The following is a 26,132-nucleotide window of genomic DNA, read 5'->3' as shown; positions in this document are numbered from 1 at the left end:
ACTTTCCTGATCAGGCTTCTACTGAAGAGTCAACTCTGTTGAAATATGCACAAAAATTTCTGCAATAATTTGCCACAGCTTGTAAAGTTACAGATCTTCAGAGTATTCATACAATCTCTGTTCAGACAGATGCTTGCTGATCTTGTATGCTTGTTGTGACACCTAGGCCAACAGGTAATGTGATGAGAACCGAGGAAATGTTCTACATGAGTGTTAGATTACACCCCTAAAAAAGATCAGTGGGAACCATGTGTTTCCCACATTTAGACACAGGTGAAAGACAACCGTTCCACTTCCCTTCTGAAATGAGACAGAATGGAAAATTTCCTGGTGTGTCTGCTTAACCATTAGTAACGTACAGATGCCTTTGCAAGGGTCAGATAAACCGCAGGTGCCTCTGATTTTGTGACTTTGAGCTGTGTCTAAGCCCTGGTCTTGTTCTGTTTTCAAATGTGGTATTCAAGGAGAAAACAGTTCAGTCTTCCAGAAAGCTTCAGAAAAAAATCCCGGGAACCCTCTGACTCTGATCACTTGAGATATTAGGAAAAACTGTTCTCCTTTCCATACGAAAACAATAGAAAAGAGCACCAGACCACATGCCAATGGTGATGGGAAAAAAGTTTTAGTGAGTATAATGCAAATATTCTTATGTTTTTCTCCTGTCCTTTTTCTGTGCACATTCCATGCCTTTTGGAAGGTAGAGTACTTATTGGGGTACTTAGAAAGACCAAGGCATTTTGTTTCCTCACTATATCATAAACAACCACTTTAAAGACAAATACATAATTTTTGAACACCATTTTTAATAAGCAGCCATTGTAGAAGTAAGAATCTTTGTTAAAATTCATTGTTTATGTTTGTATCAGTTATATTCTTTCTAATAGTTTGGAATAGTTCTTGAAATTTTATTGGCCTCATCACATTGCTAATGAGTGAGTCTGTATCCTGTGAACAAAAGATTGATTGAAAGGAGTGATTGAATGTTATACAGAAAATCAGAGAAGGTTAAGGGAAAACAAATTGTGTTTAGAGTAAGTGCTCAATTCTGCTTCCTTTATCATTTCCTTAAGTGTGACTTAATTGCCCAACTGTAATCTGTTCCTCTTGACACACCAAGAGCAGTGTGAATGATTAGTGCACAGAAAAGCACAGTAAGAGTGTCTGACACCAACGACCCATTCTTCCTGTTTGGGGTCTAATGGATGGACTCTCATCTCCGTAGTGCACACACTGCAGAAACTTTCTTACTGCTGCAGTGCCCTTCCTAGCGATTTCTGATGATGTAGGCACAAAACCAATGCTCATGCCTACTATATTTCACTAGTTGTGTTTTCAGCGTTATTTGAAAAGTATAACTCGGAGAATGTGACTAATGTGTTAACTATTGTGTCATTAAGACATATTTTAAAATAAACTCATTTGACATGGACATCCTGTACTACTTAGGAAGTGTTATTAAGCAATGGGTAATATTTAGAAGAGTGTGCTGTGCTATAACCTGAAAGATAAATGATATATGACATTTTGAGTAATAATTTTGATTAAGCAGTCAAAGGAGTGTGGAATCTTGGGAATTGAGGGATTATAAATATAGAATTATAAATATCAAACAATGTACTTAATTATTTTCATTAGTTTAATAAAATTGTGTTTAAAATGTTATAGAAAAATATTTTATTATCTGTTTTGATAATGAAAAACAAGAAGTTGCACTTAAAATATTTTTTAGAAAAAAACATTTGATTTATCTATTTTTATAATCAAAAAATATGATCTTAAATCATGTCAATAAGTGAATAAAGTATTATGAGAAGAGTAAAATATATGGAAATCCATATCCAGGAAACTGAAAAATAAATCTGTCAAAAATGAAGGTTGAGGTGATCATTTCCATCAGTACAATCACATGCTGTTGGAGCAAACCATACTACTAAGCACAGTCCACAGGTGGGAGGACTCCATCCTATGTGAACTATATAGCTGTTTCCCTGAAATAAGAAAAATGACAAATAAGAAAAATGATTACTAGTGAGGGATGGTGCTGAAAAATAAGTGCAAATATTTAGATGAGCAAAGATTCTTTAATATTAATATCAATATCTCCCAAGGGCAATCCTCACAAAAACTAGTAGCTGTTTGCCCAGATTGATTTAGTCTACTTCTTGTCCTGGCAGGAACAGTGTCATTGCCCAGCCTGACCACACCCATTTTGGTTGTTACTCTTGGGATTATAGCTCAGCCATACCTGGTCCGCTCCCAGCCACAGCTCTCACATGGTTCAGCGGGAGCTGAGAGCTAGTCTAGTCTATTCTACAACCATCCTGCTTTTCATGAGTACCAGTAGATGCTGGAATCTGGCCCTGCTTGGCCCTCCTCAGACCCAGATCTAGAACTCATGCTGAGGGAGACTATGGCCATGTCCAACCCAGACCACCACCCCTATTTTGGCTCCTATGCTCACCAATGGGAAGCCCAACCCAGTCAGGGTGTCCCCTTAGCTCCATAACCAGTCCTGTTCTCAGCTATAGATAATACGTATGTCATCAAAGATTGCAATTCCATAGGAATGTGCCCACATAACCCTGACCCCCAATTCTGGCCAAAGACTTGATTCTCTCGAGTGTCAGTGAGTGCTATGGGCCAACCTAGCAATGCCCATCCCTGGTTCCGATTTTTACTGATAGGAATTTTGATTTAACCCCAGCAGATAGGCCCCCAGTCCTAGCTTTAGTGTGCACCAGTGAGTGGTATTTGTGGCAGTCGATGCTATCTACCCCAGCTCAGGTCTCCCACGCATGCTGGTGTTTGTGTCTGACGCTTAAAGACCCTCAAATTTCCCCCTTCAAATTGCTCAGTCCCATCCCCCTGACTTTCGTTCCAATACATTGGTTTTGTCTATGGAAGTCCCTCAGCAGTCATTCCTCACCTGCATATGAACCCTCAGGTCCCTGCTTGCCCCAACCTGCACCATCCACCAGACTTCCTGTCAGCCTACCCTCCAAGTCCCAGAGCATGCCACCAGTGACCCAAGGCCTCCCCTGTCCGAGAAAAGTAAGCTGCCTGACTACCTGTACCTGTGCTGGTCCAAAAAGCACCCCACAGTTTCTCTTTACAATAGAGCTGAAGCTATGCTGCTGAACAGAGAACCAAAGAAAGAAAAAATGATAGCCCCTCTGTGTGGAAAACATGGGAATAGTGAAAATGTTACGAATCCTCTTTTTATAACAGACCCAGGGTCTAGCCCTACAGTCTGCTTGATTGCTCACAAACACTTGTTTTGTTTCAAAAATTCAATATTTAAAAAAATAACATTAAGATCACATTAACATACTATGCAACCTTTCATGATTGCCTTACTGCTCGCTGCCCTCTGGCCTCCACAAGGCCTTCACCTTCACAAAGCTTTTCCCAAACACACACCCCATTATAATAATCTCCAAACCAAAATGTCATTACTTGAAAGTCATGTACAGATGAGATTTTTTCAATGCAGTGAATCCAATAGAAGTCCTTGGACTCATTTACCACTTGTGTGTGGCCCAGCAAATCTATAGAAACAATTTTTCTTCCTTTAACACTGTAAACACCAAAGCCATTGAGAAATATATATCATGAAAGCTACAAACTAGCAAGTGGGAATGGGGGATCGTAAGGGCAAAAGGAGTTACTGGTCTGTATAATTCTGAAATTCAGAGAAACAAAAGTGAATTTTCTGTATTTCAAGACATACACATACTCCACTGTAACTTTTCAAGTGTCACTCTGAATCACCCTTTCTTTTTTATAAAAGGTAGCATGTGTTTGCAGCTGGGGAGCTCTGGTAGATTTTCTGTCATTGGAATATAAAGTTTAGGATCCTCAAGATCCTTTCTTCCTTTTGCATTCCCTCTGTTGCTCTTCTCAAGTGGTTCTGTTGAAACAATTCTGATGCAATGTGCGCCTCATAAACTTTAAGGGAATTTGCTGCACTGGAGCAAGTAATCTGCACAGCACTGGTTGAGCTAAACCTCTTGCTTTCTTGACTTTTGCCAGAGACTGCTTAGGCATGGCAGCCTTAAAATTCTTGGGTATTTGATTCTCTGTAAAGATCCCAGAGTCACATCTTTTGTTTACTGAAAGAGCTCTTTGTGTATGAAAATTTGACCTTTCTGAAGTTTCAGCAGAAGTGTTGGTAGTCACAAACCTAGCCATTAGAAAAATAACAAAATATCAAGAGCCATTTAACATCTAGCACATTTTTCTATCTGCAAAAGCTGAGAGTAGTCAAAATCACCCAGCCTGATTTCATTTCAATGTGCATGATTTTTATCATCTGTGTTCTCTCTCGCCTCACATTTTGTTATTTACAGTAGGAAGAAACATGTACCACTGGCAGCAAGTTGCTCTGCAGTCTCTCTAGGTGTAGCACCTGCTCATACACAGCAAAAAACAATTTTACCAAGCCTGATACTTGGTGACATAATGGAGATTCCTCTTCATCCAGTTTCCACTAACAAATTTCTCAAATCCTTCTGAGCACTTCATGCTAGAATCCTGGAGGAATAGATTTATATTCACTGGTTGATTGAATGACTTGCATATTTCTTTCTAAGCACATTTAGGATTTTTTTATCATTCTCATAAAACACACACACATACAAAAAAAAGACCTTCTGGCCTCCACTCACTTCAGAGTTTCAACTATGATCCCATACTTTAAATATTTATTAAAGCAAATTTTTGATTTCTATACCATAGGGATCAAAATTAGCTTCAATGATTAAATAAATAAAGCACCACAAATATAGTGATTTTAAACAATACATATTGATTATCTTATAATTTTTATTGGCTCAACTGGATTCTACTAAAGTTTCTTGAAGCTGTTCAGGCCAGAATTAGTAGTTCTTCCAAGACTTGACATGGACTCCAAGATTCAGTTCCAATTGTGGGCCTTGGATGCCCTTGCCAACCACAAGTGCCTATTATCATTCAGACATGGTCCTCTGCTCAACACAATGTTTTTTGTTTGTTTTGTTTTCTCAGCCAGTAGGCCTAGCCTCCTACTGTTTCAAACTTCCTGTAAATGGCTTGCCTGATGCAACATCTCCAAGATAATATTTTGTTTATTATGAAAGTCTATTCTTCAGGGATTTGGGTTCAATATTTCATAAACCTTTATCATTATCTTATAAAGTTATACATTATGGCAGTTATCACATACTCCCAAGCATAATTAAAATAAGAAGAATGTAATTGGACAACATGTCAACATATTAATTCATTCAAGTTTACCGTTTTTCATACGTTCTTACTTTCTTGCCCTTTAGAGATTACATACTCTTAAGGCATCTATTAAAACTTTATGATTATTCTCTTATTATATTTGGGTCAGTCTAATACATTCCCGTGGATCAGGTGACTTAGAAATGACAAGTATTCATTTGTCACAGTCCTTGAGACAGGGTCATATGAGCCTGTGGTACTGGCAGATCAGCTCTCTGTGAATGGTTCACTTTTCTGGCTCATGGATGAAAATATTATTAGCTTAACCTCAAATGGCAGAAGGAGAAAGGGAACTCACTGAGGCTTCATTTGCAAAGGTGCTAAAGCCTTTCATGAGCATATCTTTGTCATCATGTTGAGCATTAGGATTTCACATATGCATTTCGGCTAGCAGTTGCAGTGAACAGCATCTTGTTGCGTGAATGAATATCTTTCTTTCTCATATTTTGCACTGTGCCTGTGAAATTTATGCAATCAATAAAGACTAAGTAGTAACAAGAAAGGATGAATTAGTCATATCTTCTATTTGCATAAATAAGACAGTAAGTTTTCAGAGGATATTTTATGATTCCTAATTTAGGTTGGCATTAAATAACATTACACAACACGTTTATAAAATTATAATAATCGTTCTTTCATTTGGAAAAACAAAACAAATTCTAACAAAGCTTTTCAAGCATTGTAATAATAAGAGAAGTTTTTATGACAGACTTTCCAAAATGCAATGTCTTAAATGGAATTATTATTATTATTAAATGTTGCTGTTTCATAGTCTAAGATGAATTTTTTAATTTGCAGGTAACACTTCTCCACATCATGATTCAGAGATTCACATTACAGCCCTAGAATCTCCAGGGCCTTCAGACTAAGACGCAACCAATTAGAAGAATAAGACAGAGAACACTCTTCTAAAACTTCATACAGCATTGTACCTGAATAACTAACTGGATGTATCACCCCATTTACTAAAACATTCTCTCAATCACGGCATTTTGTCATTGCCTGCTTGGATTCAGGTGCCTAATGATGATTAACAGTCTCTTTGTTAAATAGTCCTGTTTGTTAGAAAGCATGACCTCTTCAGTTTGCAGTTAGCTTTAGGAAAAATTGAGTTTACATTTCATATTTACAGAGAGAAGACCCCAAAATAGTAATTTAAATCAGAAACTTCTCCTTCCTCTTTTTCTGTGCGATAAGTTTCTATGTTGTAGCAGTCCACATGCTAGATTTCAAGGAGTTTGAACTTCAGTCTTTAGGAAATAGCATCCCCCAGATCATAAAGGAAGTGAATCTTAGATGTGGCTACTTTTCTTCAATTTTATTTCAGTAATGTTCCTAGTGCAGCCTTTAAGTTTGCATCTTAGGTTTGAGCCAAGCAAAACACAAAATCATATGCCATTCCTTGTTGATATAGATTCAATGGTTTCCTTAGGAGACTGTCCCTGGTCTGAAAGTAGAGCTGGCAGAATATCATCCCCTCCAATGAAAAGCAACAACATAACATCAACAACAATTTACAACATTATGGAGTTAATTGACATGGTATTGAGTGACCAATATGTTAGAAAATGCAAGTTCTTAACCACATCCTGTGACGACTTCATTGGCATTTCAATTTTAGTTTATACACAACTGGCTGCTATACACCACCTTACAATGGTTATTGGGTACAATTCAGCTGTCTCATGTGTATTTTCATTTTTATATTTATCAGCTTACAGCATTGAAGCATAATTTTACTGAACTTGGTGAACTATAGTCTAGTCCAAACAGGCTTATAATCCTAACTAGGTATATGTTAACAATTGAGGCGCAGAACAGTTTTAGGAGGTGTATGTGGATAATTAACTTTTTAAGTTATGTATAAGAAAAAAAACATTATAATGCCATAATACTAATGACATTAAAATGAATTATAAAGAATGGGCACTTACTTTATTGTTACCACATTAACTTTAAATATATGTTTGCCTTAGATACTACAAATGCTTTATTGATCCCAATAGAATTCTTTGTAAATATGTTTACAGGTTTCAACTAACAGGTTTAAACAAATTACTGACAGGGAAAAATTAAATTACATTTGAACTAAAATAACATAATTGGATGTATAGCCTAGGTCCTTGGCCTACCTGCATGGTGGGTTCTGGGTCCATGAGCCACATGACTGGGTCCATTGGAGCCTGGGTTCCTAGCCTGGGAACTTGGGCCCACCAATGAGAACTGGCCCTCCTCAATGGACAAGATAGAGTAGAAGATGGCAGGCCCACATGTACATGGAAGATATCACAGCCCATTGGGGCCTGCAGAGGAAAGAGAACAAAATAAATTGTATTACTGCGACAGTCGGGAGGTTGGGTTTGGCCTTTCCCCTTACTTTTCCCCTTCCCCCAGAAACGGGAAGAAGAATTAGAAAAATTGGAGACAATGATCACATCCAGTTTTCCCTAACCCTGATCAACTGTGATCAATTATATCAACATCATCGAAAATAAAAATAACAAGTTAACAAATTTGTCATTCTCATCAAATAATATATCAAAATAACAAAGACTAAACAACTGCTCAGAGTATTACATTTCAACATGCAATCTAATATTTTCCATACATACTTACCAATAAAACTTATACCATATACAATCACTGCTGAGATTGCATAAAGCATTGGGTTCAATTATTTTCAGACCCATTTTTATGTTGTATTTACATGTTTCATACAAGATCATGGAATTGTTTGGTTATTGTTCAGTGAACTTCAGTATTTTTAAAAATTTATTTATTTTCTGGCCTGGCACGGTGGCGCAGTAGTTAAGGTCCTCACCTTGCACACCCGGGATCCCATATGGGCGCTGGTTCTAATCCCGGGGGCCCCGCTTCCCATCCAGCTCCCTGCCTGTGGCCTGAGAAAGCAGTCGAGGACGGCCCAAAGCTTTGGGACTCTGCACCGGTGTGGGAGACCTGGAAGAGGCTTAGGATCAGCATAGCATCGGCCCGTTGGGCTCACTTGGGGAGTGAATCATTGGACGGAAGATCTTCCTCTCTGTCTCTCCTCTTTGTATATCCGCCTTTCCAATAAAAATAAAATAAATCTTTTTTTTAAAAAAATTATTTATTTTCATTGGAAAGACAGATACACAAAGAGAGACAGAAACAAAAATCTGCCATCGACTGATTGATTCCCAAAATGACCATGATGGCCAGAGATGAGCCGATCTGAAACCAGAAGTGAAGAGCTTCTTGGGGGTCTCCCACATGGATGCAGAGCCCCAAGGTTTGGTCCATCCTCCATTGCTTTCCCAGGAAACAGGCAGGGAGCTGGATGGGAAATAAAGCAGCTGAGACATGAATTAGCAACCATGTGGAATCCCACTGCATGCAAGGCAACGATTCAGCCACTAAGTCATCGTACCTGGCCAGAACTTCAGTGTATTTTAAACCACATCATGAAAAACGTGTTCTAGGAGCAGCTGTAAAATATATCTTGGGACAGTTTGTGTTTAAGTGCCTGGTGTTTGAACCCTGGCTTTGCTCCAAATTCATTTTCTGCCAGTATTAACAGAGGGAGGCAGCAGGTGATGAATCAAGTACTTGGATCCATGCCACTCCATGTAGAAGAGATGGATTGAGTGAACCAAGGGATGGAAAGTTTCTCTAAGTTCCTGTTTCTCCTCCTCTCTCTCCCTCTCTACCTAAGTCTCCCTGCCTTTCAAGTAAGTGAAATAAAAAACTAAGAAATGAATTTGGTGATTCAACTGCGAAGTTGTTTTAGAAATACAGGATAAAATTTAGATACCACAGGCTGATGAATTTCCTTCATGAACTATTAGTTACATAAGAAATATTGTCAGAGGAGGTAGAGTTCGACTAGTCTACACGCAAGCTCCTTTGAAGAGGAGTGCCTTTCCTTGCTTAGTTTTATTAATAATCTGTTTTTTTTTTCTCCTTGACTTTTCACGTTCTGAACACACTGGAGGAGAAATAAAGATCTCGTTAAGTTTAGTCATCTGCACATTTTCTCTGTCCTCTGGCTTTTTAATCTGTGTTCTTCATCCTCCAGTGCTAATTGAAATCTCGATCTCCTGTGGAGAACTGTTTGATCCTGCATTCCTTCAGATGATATCTAATTTCATTCCTTAAGGTGTCAAATGAACTTGAAAATGAATAGGTACTCTTGTTCCCAAATTTTCACCTTTTCTTCTTCTGTCCTTCCCTGGCTGTCTCCCTCATGCACCCTTTCTGTCTCTCTTTGACACACACACAATCCTTCTCTAAGTATACCTTCAAACCTTCCAACACCGTTCGTCCTAGTGCCCCAAACTTTGTAATACGCCAATGACATCCTTAGTGTCCTCCTCCAACACTTTTTGTTTTGTCTCATTCATCTTACGGCAGCTACCCAGCTTACATTCAATGATAATTCATTATTGTCATGTAGGCACAGTTCAGTTACTTGACGTGTATTCTCAGCTCACCTGCTTCGTCATCTTCTTTTGGAGAAGTAATAAATCAGATTACCATTCAGCATTTATTTAACTGCATCCTTCTTCTCATTTAGTCACTCATTTAGAACTAAAGAAAAACAGTGATGGTGAATTGTCTCACACTAAATCCATGGTCTGTGATCACAAGTAGAACTTGGCAGTAGTTCAGACCATAGACCATTTGTTCCCCTTGTAAATGAATTTTTGGTCTCCTTTTAATCTTGCAACATAGCTTGTTTCATCTTCAGTCTCAAAAGATAATTTTGCATTATTTTAATGAGAAAACTGAAGCCAGCAGAGTGGAACTGAACAAGTTTACCCATCTCTCTGAATTCTGGCTCCACTGTGTGTGCTTATGACACTTTTGGTATTCAACCAACTGCTATTACTCAGGCTTATTGTTCGGCAGGTCTCCTTTCTCACACCTTGCATAGTCATGTCTCTACTGAACTTTGATTAACAACAACTCTTGGCTCCCTTGTAGTGCTAACTCATTTAAAAGGAGATTCTATTCACTATCTTCCATTAGGTTCATCCCAGTATCTCCTGAGCAAAATTCCATAATCATATACATCCTATTCCAAGACAATCTCTTTTACCAAAATCAAAGATCAACCATATTCTGCTTAATCTGATGATTCATCCTCACTGTTATCATAGTTAATAGTGATAATACATAAAGTTAATCAACCTCTATTCAAATGTATTTTATTACATCATAGTACTTGGAGAGGGTTTTTTTTTTTCTGTTCATTTTGTTTTTGTTTTTGTTTTTACTTCTTTTTGTTTTTTCTCCTCTTCATTATCTCAGAACAACTGCTGTCCAGGAATTTTTCATTGACTTTCTTCTGCTTCTACACATTCACCCAGTTTCAAAGGAAACAATGGCAGCCTTAAACTAAGGCACCAAAATTCTACATGACAAAATTTGACCACTTACTTGAAGTGAAGAATCATTTTAAAATATATTTCTTGAAGTTTCTTCTTTCTTTCTGAGGTTATCACAGCCTGAAAGTGTCTAAAATTGAATGCTTGATTTTCTCTCCAAAACTGGTTTTCTTACTTTCCTGTAGCGTAATGCTTTCTCTCCAGTCTTTTGGTTGCAAAGGTCAAAAAAGAATTTGTGTCTCCAGTAACGGCCCTTTTTCTTCTATACCACGTGTTAAATTAATACTTTCAAAATATAACCAGAGTCCAATCGTTTGCTAAAACCTCCCCTGCTGTCAGTCTGTTCCAAGCCTCTTTCGCCTCTCGCCTGATTTGCTGTAAGAGTGCTCTTAATCGGCCTCCTGGCACTTTTCTTGCTTCCTTTCCAGGAGAGTGATCATGTCAAAAGCAAAAATCAAATTGTTTCTCTCTTACACTCAGGCTTGTCAATGGTTTTCTCTGATCCAGAGCAAAAGCCATAGCTTTTACAGTGGCCCATGGAGTTGTATGTATCTGAAATCACATTATGTTTCTTCTCATTATTATCTCCTCTCCCATTGAAAGAGTTGCTCTCCAGTCATAATGGCCTCCTCCTCCTGCTCCTCCTAGGATTCATGGCAAGGCTTCGCAGTCTGGTCTTTGCTTTGAGGTCTCTCCCGTGATGCTCTGTCTCCAGTGGTCCATGGGTCTAGTCCCTTTCCTTCTCTCTCCTAGCCAGTGTCCCGTCCTTAAGACCCCAAAGCAACCTTGACTATCCCATTTTCTTTGATTTTTTTCTGTAGTTTTTGTTTTTGTTTACCCTAAGAATTTTTTGCGGGTTTATAATACATATATTTTGCTTTTTTTTCTTTTCATTCTCATTTTTTATTCCAAAGTGGAAACTAACATATATCATTCTAAATGCTCTCCTCGTTTAGTTTTAGTTTATTGTAATGACCCCAAGTACAAAACACATTTGAATGAATGGTTCTGCCTGGAGGAGGATAACGTAAGGGAGGAAGCAGAAAGCAAAATCATCTTAACCTGTCGTTATTACATATACAAACTGTAGGCATTTGTTATATCTGCTTTCTTCGTTCAAGCAACCAACCAAATAAATAACCTTGAATTGTACTCTTGAATCAAGAATCAAGATAACATGAAATTACTTTAGTTGTCAAAAGAAAACAATCTAGGATAAATAATGTGTTTCAGGTAACTTCAACATATGTTGTTAGAACAGACAAAACTAGGCATCTTGTTTCATATTAATACCCTTAGTCCTTGCTGCAGAGTCTACCTGCTGTTTTGTCTGACACTGGTGTGTCTTTTTTTTTTTCTTTCCTTATTACTGCTCTCCAAAATGCCCTTGTCTAGCCCCGAGCTGCTTAATTCTGATGTCTTGAAAGAGGCCTTTATTGCCACCCATTTATGGTGACAAATCAGGGTAATTGCCATGGTCCCCTATTTCAGGGGCTTTGTACTGCTACAGTAATTGCAGGCTCAGCAGTGGTTTTCAGAGAAACAGCTGGCAAGAGGGAAAAGAGATGGTGTGCTACAGCTGATCTAAAAATGACAATGGGTTCATTTGTAAACTCACAATCAACCATGCACTCTTCTACCAAAAGTGAAAATTGCTTGTTTCTGAGTTTATCAAAGCACTTGGTATATTTAGCTCTTCTTGTAACTTCCTTTCCACATACAGCTCTGCTTGAAATTCATTTTGTTAAGAGAAACATTAGAGAAATATTAATGCAACACGTCTTGTGAAAGCCATATAAAAATAAAATCACCAGATAATAAAACATCTGTTAAATAATAGCTGATTCATGGTAACAAATACTTTGGAATAAGAAATTTCCTGGAAGGACTGAAGCAGTGAGATGGGGGATGTTGTTTATTGCATTTGTCAAGGGTTCAAGGAATGTCAAATGGGTTGGTCCTACAGAGGGTTGAATTGGGAAGAAAAATGACATCAATGGCCATGAAGGATTATGGTCTGGGCTGTTACCAAAGATGAATGATTCCAACTATTGGGAGTGTGGCCAGCAGAAGGTAGACAACTATTGAGGATAGATATCCATAATATAAAGTTGGGGAGCTGATTCTGGCCTTCGCAGATGGGATGCCAGGCAAGAGGCAGCTGTAGCAGATGCTGAAAGGAGACTCCAGTAAATGAATCAGGTGGTAATGACCACCTAGAGTTATTAGTTTAAGAATTGTTTTACCTGCAATTTACCTGAGACCTTAACAAATGGTGATGTTGACTTTTATGTGTGGGAGAACAAGAGGCCAGATGATTAAAAATAAAATAAAATAACAGATTGAGAGTTACAACTCCCCCTCCCCCCTTCATCTAGGGATTTGCGAATAACTGTATTTCTGCAGGGTAAGCAGGACTTCATGTATGAGGGAGGAGGATAGAGACTGGGCAGGACTGAATCAAGACTCCTTGGTAAATAATTTTAACATTATTGCCCTCTTGCTTCTTTTCACATTTTAGAATTCTCTGGACTGGAGAAGCATCTGTTACTCCCAGCTGCTTTGAGTTCTGACTTCTGCTAATAAGCTGTATACTTATACTAACCAAAGGATAGAAAAATAGTCTTTTCAGTGCAGAAATACAGTTGATTTTTACATTGATTTTGCCTACATTGACTGTCACATTCACCTAATTCTATGTTCCCCTCTTCAATTACATACCAAGCTCTAGAAAATCTAAGCATTGATCTTCTGACTTTAGTTACTCGATTTTTATTTTAAAATATGGAATTTATTATTACAACTTTCTGCTATCCATTTCAATTCTCTAATTATCTAATCTTTGACTACATGAATGATGCATTTCTTCGTCAATATGAAGCTCTCAGATATGTGTGTCATTTTTCACTCCATCTTATTCCATCTATGAGCTTTCCAACTTGTAACTTTTTTGTCTCTGTATGGCTGACAAATTGCTGATAAAATATAATTAGTTTCCTAAATTCATTGATGTAATTTGAGGATCCTGATGAGGTTATCTTTCTCCAGAAACAAATTGATTTTATTCCATGTGAAGCTTCTTCCTAATTACAATTGGTGTTCTCCCAAAATAAGGATCTGGCCTTTATGACATGCCTTTTAACTCATTTGCCTTTCTTGTATCCCACCTGTTTCTTTTCCTGGAGATTCTGAAATCTAACATTTGTTGCACAACTCTTTAAACTGATGGGGTGCACTGATCCAGCCTTGCTGTTACTGTTGTACAATGAAGAAAAAATGTCAAGGGGCGTGGCCCTGAAGGTGACAGACATCTTAACCTCCTTTTCACTGAGATTGTGGCTGTTAATGTCTTTGTTGCCTTGGTGACACTGCAGCACTCTCTACAATGCTTTCATTGTCCTTTTAACAATGTTTGCCAGCTTTATTCATGGTTTGGGGGGCAGAATTGGTCTGCAACCAGCTGGCAGACTGTTGATTACTTAGCAATATCCTGAATATAGAAAATCCATCCTTTCTTTTTCTTCTTCACATACCAGAATCATTCACTATTATATCTTTTGTCTAAAGTATCAAACACTGCCCTCATTAACAAATACACTTACCCACGATTGGACCTGTATGTAACATGATTAGTGGTTTTCTGCTTTGCTTGGTGATAAATTTAAACCAAGTTTGAGCCAGCATTAGGTCATGTGCTAACACATCAAGAGCTAGAAAGGGATCCATAGAGCTTCTTACTGAATCAGTTTATCTGGGATGATACCTGAAAATCTGTACGTATAACACTTTCCAAAAATGATGTTGGTACTGCTAGAACAGAGGCTGCCCTGTGAAAAGAAGTCAGAAAAAGGTGCTCACTGACTTCATTTAGCTGAGTACAAATGGCAAGCACCCTTGTGGACCACTTGAACAAAAGCAAAGAATTTAGTGTGCTGCAGCAATTTTGCTATGAGTTTACCATTTACCTCAACTTTATCATCACTGTGAAGATACCGTTGTATGCCATATTGATTCTTCTTTATAAAACTCATCACATATTCTACCTTCCCTTCACCATCCAAATCCAGGGATGAATATGCTAATATAATCACTATAGCGTGCTGCAAATTCTCACCCAGTGGCTAGCGAGGCAGGCTGCAGCCATTGGAGAAATGCTTCTAACGTTTGTAGGTAGTGACATCTAGCGCAGTAGCCTAGTCAATTCCCTGCATGTGTCGTCCATTATGGGCACTGGTTTGTCTGCTGGCTGCTCCACCTCCCTTCCAGCTCCCTGCTTGTGGCCTGAGAGAGCAATTGAGCGTAACCCAAAGCCAGGATACCCAGAAGAAGCTGCTGGCTCCTGATTTCAGGTTGGCTTAATCCCAGCCGTTGCTGGCACTTGAGGAGTGAACCACTGAAAGGAAAATCTTTCTCTGTCTCTCCTTCTGTCTGTAAATCTGACTTTCAAATAGAAATAATCAATTTATTTTTAGAAAGAAACTGAGTGATCAACAAGTTTTGAAGAATGAAATATGAGGACTCACGTAACCCAACTTGAAAATTTAATGTGAAACTGGAGTAATCAAGACAATATAATATTGTTGAAGTAGATCAGAGACAGAAAAAGAAGTCCAAAATAGATCCATATAGAGCTAGCTAATGTTAAAATAACAGAAAATGCAACATAATGGGATAATGGTAATCTTCTTTGAAAAATGCTAAAAAAGCTGACTGTAGACTTACAAGAAAAAAGTGAAGATACAGACTTTATATCAGTTACATATTTAATTCAAAGTGGATCACGGACTAATTTTAAGCTGCAAAGCTATAAAACTTCTAGGAAAAAAACATATATGAAAATCTAGATGAGCTTCAGATTTATAATGGCATTTTAGATAAAACATCCAAGGCATGGTTAATGTGAAAAAAAAAAACTAACAAACTCCACTTCATTAAAAGTAAAAAGCCTGCTCTGGGCCCAGCGTGAAAGCATAGCGGTTAAAATCCTGGCCTTATACGTGCCCGGACCCCATAAGGTTGCCGGATCTAACCGCAGCAGCTCCACTTCCCATCCAGCTCCCTGCTTGTGGCCTGGGAAAGCAGTCAAAGACCACCCAAAGCCTTGGGATCCTGCACCCGCGTGGGAGACCTGGATGAAATTCCTGGCTCCTGCCTTTGGATTGGCTCAGCTCCAGCCCTTGCGGTCACTTGGGGAGTGAATCATCAGAGGGAAGATCTTCTCTGTCTCTCCTCCTCTCTGCCTTTCCAATAAAAATAAATAAACCTTTTAGACAAAAAGTAAAAAGCCTGCTGTGTAAACGACATTATCAGAAGGAAAGTGTACTGTATAGATTAGGAGAAAATAAATACAAAAGATGGATTTGTGCAGTGTTGATATACAAAGCAGATATATGACATTTAGCACTGAAGATTAAAAAACTCCCTCATAAAAATTGGCAAGATAATGAGCAAACATGTCACCAAGCACAGTTTATTCATGGCAGGTCGACAGCACTCTGCTGCGGGGTGTTGACAATAAGGGCTAGTTCTGTGTGAGAGGAGGTGGGTTGTAGAGAGTATGTGGGAACTCTGTGACATCCACTCAATTTTCCACGGAGCCTATAACTGATCTAACAAGGGACACCGTGGGCAGAGTTGCCCTCCATCACTGCCAACGCTGCCTGCCTGTTTCTGAGGGTCATACATTTCCCAGGGAGGCAGGGTCGGGAGACAAATTTAAATCGGGGCCACTGTGGACTTATTTGATATGTTTAAAATGATTTCTGACTTTTTTCACAGACCAGGCTATTGCATCTACAGGTAATCTTAGGGAGCTGAAATCGGGTAGATCAGAGTGGGGAATGAGGAGGGCCAAACCTGGGTCAGATCAAAATACCCGTTCATGTGAATGAAAGCAAATGATAAGGTGTGTCACAAACCATTTTGGTTTGAGTGAGAGTTGGAACTGAGGACAGGATTGGGTTGGTAGATGTACTTCTCATTACGTGCATAGGCTGTTACAGCAAGTGGGTTGCTGCTGACCGTTCACCAGCTGGGACACCTAAGAACGAGGACTGAGCACCACCTAACTGCAATTCGTAAGGGCCCCCCAGCTACACTGCTGGGCTTGATCTCTGACTTCAGGGAAAATCAATAGACATATGGTCTGATCCCTGATCCCTCTGAGTTGCTGATTCCCATGTAAGATGAGAGAGCATACCCAGGACAGCTGGCTCATCTAAGCCAACGAAAGCTTCCATGACCTCATTAAAGGATGGAAAGGAAGGGCATGCTTTACGGGGAGAACCTAGGTCTGTGGACACACTGAAGTTGATGTGGACAGACAAAAGCTGTGTAAAACTTCTCAACAATTAAGACCAATCATGTTACAGCCTCAGAAAATTCTTCTCCCTATCGGGATCTTCAGGGGAACGTCAACCAGTAGTCTCCATCCTTGAGTATTTATGTAGTCTGATAATAAGAAGTGGTAGACTACCTACCATCACCAACAAGAACAAAATAAGGATTCTTGGAACATGTGTTTTATTCACCTTTCCCCTACACTGACCCTCTGCATCCTAACTGGAGACTCATATAGACCTGTATCCACCTTATATATGTTCGAAAGATTAAAGTAAAAGAAAAAAAAAAAAGATAAAGTTTCAAGCAAAGGTTTAATCCTCTGCATAAAAATACCGACTTCTTATGTAATACTTTGCTCTGCAATCAGAAATACATTCCTAACCACTACAGTTTATTTAAATGAATTTGTGTATTTATATTACTCTTTATCTTCATCTTTCCTTTAACATACATTCCAGAAGATTTATTTATATTGTTCCTTGTAATTCTAATTTAATAATCTTATTTATGACTGTTATCATAGCACAATTTTTTAGTATGAGCATTCATGGGATATATATTGAAGTGTACACAATGTGCCGATATTTTCAAATGCTGGTACACAGGTGGCATTACCCACAATAGAGCTTTCTCAAGCACTTTGTTCAAGGACTGAGTGCAACTGTATAAGCAGTTTTATTCAGTTCTTTCAGTGTGAAAATAAACTTCACTGTAAGAAATGACTTTTCAATTACCATAAATCCTAACCAAAATTTGAACTTTCTTTTAATTATAATAGCTTTGGAAAAATGACACAGCATATGTATGACAGTATTAAATTGAATTTCTTTTTAAAATACTGTGATTAAATATTTTCCAGAATATCTTTTATGAGTCTTTCAGTATGCAGTACTTATTAATGGTCTTACCCACTTCATATACTTTTAAAAATTTTTTCTTAGTTCACTTTATTAGCTGTCTTATTTAAATAATATCAGTCTACTGTTTGGAGGATAATAAATAATATACATGTTGAAACATGATTTCATATCTAATAGCATCAATAATATTATAGTTTATTACAATTGCTGACAGACATTGTCTTACCGACACAAAAAAATGGCCTTCTTTCTCTTTTAAACCTAACACTTGGATTTTTTTTTTCTTTTCACACTGCATTGGGTAAAACCAGAATTTTTCTGTTGGTCATTGGTGATGGCGCTAGATATTCTTGCATTGCTATTGATCTGAAGAGAACAATTTCATACTTACAGAAAGAGGACACATGTCATGTGTTTCACTCATACTCAGTTTGAGATCAAATCCCAAACTGTCATCCACTCTTTCAAGGAGTGCTGCCTCCGAAATAAATGAATTGTACAAATCGATATCTACCCCGGCCATGTGTTGCCAGTGATTCTGAAGAGATTTTATCATGCTTGGAATGGCGAGATTGGAAGCAATTCAGAACTGTTGGACTATCAAAACCACTTGAGCAGGACCCTCAGAGCATGTCCCATGCTGGGGACCTGGGATGCGTAGGAGGCTGGGTGGTGTTTCTCCCTGATTCTCTCTCCTTATCCCAAGTCTAGAAAAAATAATAATAATAATGTGGAAACAATGGTCTTACCCAATATCCTCTAGCCTTTCACCCTTTGTGCCCTAATCAACTATGTAAAGATTATCAAAATAAAATAATAATGTTATAAAAGAAATGTATTATAGCTATCATTCAATGACAACTGGATCAAAAGTCCAACAGTCAGGATCAGAACCAAATTCTGATATGGGACATCTCAGCACAACATGACCTTCACATATGCTAAAAAGTGTGTTTTCTATTCCAACATTTTAAAGATTCTTTATTATGAATACATGTTGAACTTCACCAAATATTTTCTGTGCACTTTTATAAAATGTTGTTAATTTTGAATTTTATTGCAAATTGTATGTATATTTTTAAAAATTACTGCTGTGTGACTATATATAATACATTTTGTCTTGTTCTATTTAAAGCATGAATAAAATGAAAATTCCAGTTTTTGTAATGACCATTTTTGTTAGCTTGCTGTTAAAGTTATGTTGATCTGGCAAGTTGAATTGGGAACTGGTCATTATTCATTCCATGTTCTGGAAGGCTTTCCATGTATTTTGAACATTTTTGAAATAAGTAGTAGAAACAAAAGTGTATTCAACAAGCCCTCAAATTAATTTTTACATTTTAAATTATGGCTTAAATTGCTTTAATGATTAAAGGATAGTTCATTAAAAGAAAGTTCTAACTACATGTACCCCATTATTCTCCTAAGAATAAATCCATCTCATTTGCATTTCAAGTTAATCTAGACTGTTGTCAATAGATTCTGTATCATGGATAATAATAATTTATTCTTGCTTTACCATGAGAATCATAGTATTAGTTTCTATGAGAAATTATTTTTACTCTTGTGAGATATCTGTCACATATCCCTCATATGTTTTATTAATCACTGTAACTAGTATTACCTTTTGAAATTTTGCTTTTAGGTCCCTCTCAATCTATATTTCAAAACATTTGCATAAAAATGGAAATTTAAAAAATCATTGTGTGCAAATATTTTTAATATTTAGGTGGTATTTTTATAACAATTTTATGACTTTTTGGAAGATTCTTTATGTAACAGCATTTTTATTCACATACCTGTATTATCATTAGTACTTTAATTTGGTTGCATTCTAACGTCTTTCTATGCAATTCTCACTTTACTTTGGCTTCTCTTTCTTTTTATTTTCCTGTTTTTGAGGGATTCATTAGTGGTTTGTTTGGGGTCTCTAAGAGGTTCTCTGTAAACTTTAGGGGTTCAAATAAAAGCAAAATAGCAAATATTTTAGATATAATATATGTACACACAGTGTATGCAATACGTATGTATATACAGCATGTACAGCATATACACATGTGTATATATTTCATTTGCATACATATATTCATTTTGTATTTTGCATGAATATTGTCTTATGTCAGAGGGAGCATATTATATTTGTCCTTTGGGCATTGGCCTGTTTCACTGAGCATAATGATCTCTACTTGGAACTGTTTTGCTTCAAAAGGTAGAATTTTGGTTTTTTTTTTTATGGCTTTGTAGTATCCCGTGGAGTAGATCTACTACCATTTGTTTATCCATTGCTCTCCATATTAATGAGAACCTTTAAAATGTCATGGAACTAATGTGTCAGAGTTACTCTTTCAGATTATTTTGTTGTATGATTAAGCATTGTGGCCCTAGAATTTTAGAACAATTCCTTGCTATAGTTAGTTCTTACCTCATTACTGTGAAACAATAAAACCTCTATAAATATTCCCTTGGGCTATAATATGGTATCCTATAATGTGTAATAATAAATATCTCTTAGTTTATGTGAACTAGCTGTTTGGCTTTTGCCATGAGGCTGTGTGCTGTGCTTGGAGCCAGGCCATTGGTTGAGTTCTGGTTAATTCTACGTGTTTGTAGATGGGTAAACATTTCTAATGGTAATGGCAGAAGAACAAGATGCTATGCCCAACTCTACTTAGGTCATATATATTAATATGTTATAAGTCATACCAGCTTCATAGCAAAATTGAAAGTATAAGGAGAAAAGAAGTCTACTACAATACCAAATTATATTGTGATATGTAAGAAGTATGTGTACTACCTCAGTCTTCCAGTGACAGAAAAATAGAATCCTGTAAATAGATTATCATGAAGGTAATTTCCACATAACAAATGTTTATGCTTATGTTTTACATTTTTACTGATCAAAAATAGAAATGGAGCATAATCACTTTCTTTAAATTGTTAACTTATGTTTAAGAGGTAGAGACAACAAGTTTGCATCTGAGCAATTTGAATTGTAAATATTGCTAGCATATTTTGTATCCCCTCTCAGACTCACACGAGGTGTGGTGCACCACCAGATAATAGATATTTAGTGAAATAATTCTCTTTGACTTGTCTCCTTGACTTATTAAAATATTAAATATTTTGTGTTGTGAGTACTTTTCCATATAATAAAACAACACTCATTTGGAAACTAATGGAATAAGTCAATGAATTCTATTACAAACAAATATTTCTCATTGTTTTGCTTTTTAACAGTTGCAGAAATGTGATGAATGTAGGGGTTGGGATATGATCCACTCTATGTTGGATCAAATAGCAAACACTTTCACAAATGTTCAGGAAAATATTAGAAACTTAAGAGAAGCTGGCATTTACTTAACTTCACTAACTGAAGATGAATTTGGCTCAGTGTACATTTTTGGATCAATTAACTGAATAACTTGATAACTGATTACTTTGTTTGCTTGTAGACAGTCTACATGGGCTGGTGTGAACTAAGGGAACAAGACCCCCTTCAAGATCGACTGTATTCACCAACATTTCTGGCCCTGAGGGGCTCCTGTCTTTACAAGTTTCTGGCACCTCCGGTAAGTATTTTTAAGGTTTTCCTCATGTTGACAGTACATCACATGACATATTTATGTTTTGAAAATGAAACGGACAAAAAGCACAGGTGATTCTGTCAAAGGTAGATGCTCTGACATTCAACATTTGCTTCATAGCACTCAAATACCTAGGAGGCAAGGGCAAATCTTAGGTGCAACAGCTAAGCTATTGGCTGGGATGCCTGCATCTCATTTTGGAGTACCTGAGTTTGAGTCCTTGCTTTGCTACTACTAAGGAATATGCTTGTAGGCTTCAGAGGATGACTTATGTAGTTGGATCCCTTTTATACATATGAAATACCTTGAATGAGTTCTCACCTTCCTGCTTTGGCAGAACTAGCTCAGATCTTCATGAGCAATGAGAAGTGAATTAATGGATTAGAGTTCCTCTATGTCTGCCCACCCCTCTTCTTCTGTTGCAATAGATAACCATAATAAAACACCTAGAAGGCATTTCTAGTTAGAAGTGAATCTGAAAAAGAAAAGTCAAAATTGTATTGTTAAAAATACCTATGAAGAAATGGGAGAAGTATTTCAAGCATCAGTCAGTGTGATTTTGGTAACTGAATAAAATTATTGAAAATGTTAGAACTATAAAAATGAAGTTTTAATAACTCTTTATAATTATTTCATTTACATTTTTATTGTGCTAAAAATATAGAGTTTTTTATAGCTTTAACTTATTTAAGCATACAATTCCATGGCCTCGTACAGATTCCCATCGTCATGGTCAACAACACTGCCAATCTCCATAGTGTTTTATCCTTCCTAATTGAAACTGCCTGAATTGGAGTCAGTCTTTTTAAAGATTCATTACACATTATGAATTGCGTTTATTAATGTCTTGTTCTAAATGAGACTTTTGAGAGCTCTTTTAAATTTATTTGTCATTTTTAATTGCTGATAAGAAATTTTCAACTTATATTCAATTTATTATTAACTTGCAATAATTAGTAAACCTCAAAATGAAAACATTCCATCAAGTTAATGACCTTAGCCAAACTACAGTGATGTTAATAAGAAATACATTGTGTTGTGCAACTATGTATAACAGTATAAATATGTTTATCAGGCTTCGTATGTCTCCTTAAGTCAATTCAATGATATTTTTGATGGTTTATTAATATTCACATCCAGCTATGTTTTAAATATGGACACCTATTACACCTGAAGATTTTATTTTGAAAAAAATGTAACCTGATTTAACAGTACGTACTCAATAACTGTGTAATGAATGTAAATATTAAACAATATGACCAGTGTAGTATAATTCTGTAAATATCTGGAAATTGCCAAAGCTGATTTCCCATTTTTTTCAGAAGTCTGTGTCTGTAGAAAGCTCAAAGCACTAGAAAACAGAGAATAAGAAAACTGCAATATTTCCAAAATGTATTGTATTCCTCACATGAAAATTTTCTTACAATTGGGAAAATACATGTTTCAAACACAAATGCCTGAAACAACTTTGCTGTAGTGTTGATGTCTTCACAAATTCACCAAGCATCTTAGAGTGACTTCTTACTATAAAATTATGAGATTTTAGAAATTAAAGCCAATGATAATATGTAGTATTCATCTGTTTCATTGCTGATTAAGCATAAACACTTGGTAATGTATTTGCTATAAATAATTAACATTTATACATAGAAGTATGTGCATGATTAAACTATGTAGTTTTTGGATAACAGAGAAAATTACATGTAATACTTGCTGTACTTCAGAGGAAGAAAATGGTGATAAAACTAAAGTGTGCAGGAGTTTCCATGAACATAATGTCACTAATGAGATATGTACGTAAGACTTTCACTTATTAGGTACTGTGTTATATAAATAAAATACCGATGGAAAGAGGACTATCTCTGTAAAGCAAATAACATCATTTTGTCATCTTTTAAAGGTGACCACCTGGGACTGGACCCGGGCAGAGAAAACATTCTCAGTTTATGAGATTATGTGCAAGATTCTCAAGGTATGATCAATTATTAATGATTAGTTTAAGGATGCTTCCCCTAGGAAACGGTAGTTCTATTGTCATAATTACTTTATGAAAGTAAGTTACTTCTGGTGTAAAATAAAAGAGCGAGGAAAGGAAAGTAGGAAATGCGAAGTGGTGGTCAGGTCCTGGTGTGTCAATTTACATCACTCACAAGTAGATGCCTAGGTGCTTCATTGGGAGAAGGAGAGGCTGATGCTCGCAGGTGTCAAAGTACTGACACTGGAATGATGAAAACGTAGGCCGTTATCGCTTCGCTTTTGCTTGAATAAAATACAAAACAGCAATGTTTGTGTCAGACCTGGAATTGAAGAAAAGATAAAGGCAAATATGTGACATTTGTTTTGTCTTGGTTTTGTGTCTTGGGGTCTGATCTCGTTGTGAAAATGGAACAGAATGTACAGTTGTTATATATCAACTTAATTTCTGTCCTATACATTGAATGGTAGCAATATGGTAACAGTATGAATCATCAAGAATTACCTGTAGAGGCCCGGCAGCATGGCCTGGCGACTGAGGTCCTTGCCTTGAACGTGCCAGGATCCCATGCGGGTGCAGGTTCTAATCACGGCAGCTCCACTTCCCATCCAGCTCCCTGCTTGTGGCCTGGGAAAGCAATCAAGGACGGCCCAATGCTTTGGGATCCTGCACCTGTATGAGAGACCTGGGTGAAGTTCCTGGCTCCTGGCTTTGGATTGGCACAGCACCGGCTGTTGCAGTCACTTGGGGAGTGAATCATCGGACAGAAGATCTTCCTCTCTATCTTTCCTCCTCTCTGTATATCTGGGTTTGTAATAAAAAAAAAAAAGAGTTACTTGTAATCCTAGTATTTTAATCTTTTAAAATTAATTTAAGGTAAAATAATATGTAAATTCCACATTGATATCCCTGTAGATATATATTTTTAATTTATAATTTTTGTGTATATTTAGTGTGTATATACATAGGTTACAAGTACACATAGAAATAATAAAACTGTTTTTGCAGTTAATCAAATCAATAGGTTCATCATCTTACATACATGTACCCATCTATTTTTGTTCATTATGGCAGGAACAGTGGAAATCATTTCGTGTAGCATGAATTCAAATGTTATGCATCCTCGACTCGTTCATAGAATATTTCTGCCACTTGTGGTCTTTGATATTTAAGTTTCTTTCATCCCAAATATCTGAAACTACTGTTTTGTTCTCTGTCTCTATGAATGAGAGTATATCACAGTTTGTGGGCATTGTAATGAAAAAATGCGTTTATTTCACAGTAAAATAATTTTGTGATGCATAGTACACATTCTCTTTAAACACTTTAAAGCACATCTGTATGTTATAAAATGTTTTGTCTCATGATTAACTTTTAACGACATTTTCCTAGCTTCCTTTATGAAGTAGATTCATGTAGGTACCATTAGTTTCCTTATCTGTTTTTCTATTAATGCTTTTATTTTGCTTTCAATTATTATTGGGAGTAATGCACAGCAAACATGACAGAACACAAGCCTTTATCAGGCAGTTACTCCGTTTTACTTGGGTTCATGCCCATGAAAGATTTATGGGACATCTGATATGTTTACTTGCCGGAGTCCAGCTCCAGCTGAGTTCGGAGCTCGAGAAGGGTGCGTGAAGTAGGCGTAGAAAGAAGAGACGGACCACTACAATCCCAACATCATTGTGGACCACGCGAGAAAGCTGTCCGCTTTATTTATACAGAAGCAGTACACAGTCTTTTTTAGGGCATTTTGACATAGCTTCAAGGGGGGCACAATTTACAACCGCTTGAGAGGTGAGTGAGGGAGAACCCCACATTCTTTGCTTATCTCGGCTTGCCAGCCCCTACTTACTTCCCTCAAGTCTGGGTCCCATCCTTGGCGCTGCCTGTGACAACCAGACCCCTACCTTGAATTACGCATGGGAAAAGGGCTGAGACCTTGGTTTATGGGGATTAGGGTATTGGCACCAAAGGTCATTAGGTCTGCAGGCCCACACAGTTTGCTAACTAAGCAAGAGTTACAACGACGGAAGGAACTGCAATTAGCAATGAGCCATGTTTACTCCATTTAGGTTTCTGCTCTACAATGGGCAAGTAAATGTTTCCAAAGATAACTCTACAGATAGTTTCACCTTAAGACAGGACATTATCCATTCTGATGTTGCAGCCAACATTTTCTCAGTAGACAACACATCTTATTCAGTAATACATTCCTACTACAATTCTTATTCTATAACTATCCATCACTTAATGAGAGAAATACATCAAAAGAGAAAAAATATAAAAATCTAAGACAAAAGTTTCAAACATTAAATCCCTCTACAATTGTAGGCTCTACAACCTCATAAATGATCAAACAATAATCAAAAGTATACATGATGTTAGTAAAGTCACCCTATATTTCCTCTAGTTAAAAAATTATGAAGGCAGCCAAAGCAACTACATTTACTATGTTCTAAAGAGTTGAGAGTTGCAAGGACAGGCTAACCTTTAAGGTCACAGTAGCTATATTTTGCCATAGCAGGATAGCCTTTAGGGTCACAGTAACTATACTTTTACCATAGCAGGATGGCCTTTTGGGGTCACAGTAATTATAACAGGCTAACCTTTAGGGTCCCAGTAACAGGATAGCTATATTTTTTGTCATAGCAATTTCAACCCATACTTCCATCACTTCCATTAGTTTGTGAAACTCTTATCAGGCCATTTCCCAGAAAGCATGCTAAACATT

The 26,132-nt window shown here is 37.1% G+C and overlaps 1 protein-coding gene across 1 annotated transcript in view; it reads left to right on the top strand.

Moving 5' to 3' along the window:
* SNTG1 (syntrophin gamma 1) overlaps positions 1 to 26,132 on the top strand; it is a 584,956-nt gene that overhangs the window by 496,122 nt on the left and 62,702 nt on the right. Inside the window, exons 14-15 of the mRNA XM_040972717.1 lie at positions 21,289 to 21,405; positions 23,321 to 23,392. Of these exons, the coding sequence (XP_040828651.1) occupies positions 21,289 to 21,405; positions 23,321 to 23,392 (189 nt within the window). The remainder of the gene's footprint in view (positions 1 to 21,288; positions 21,406 to 23,320; positions 23,393 to 26,132) is intronic.

This window comes from Ochotona curzoniae, unplaced genomic scaffold (genome assembly GCF_017591425.1).
Source record: "Ochotona curzoniae isolate NIBS_2020 unplaced genomic scaffold, NIBS_Ocur_1.0 contig_2318, whole genome shotgun sequence".
Lineage (NCBI taxonomy): Eukaryota > Metazoa > Chordata > Mammalia > Lagomorpha > Ochotonidae > Ochotona > Ochotona curzoniae.
The sequence above is the reverse complement of the archived record's forward strand: the minus strand, read 5'-3'. Positions and strand labels throughout refer to the sequence as shown.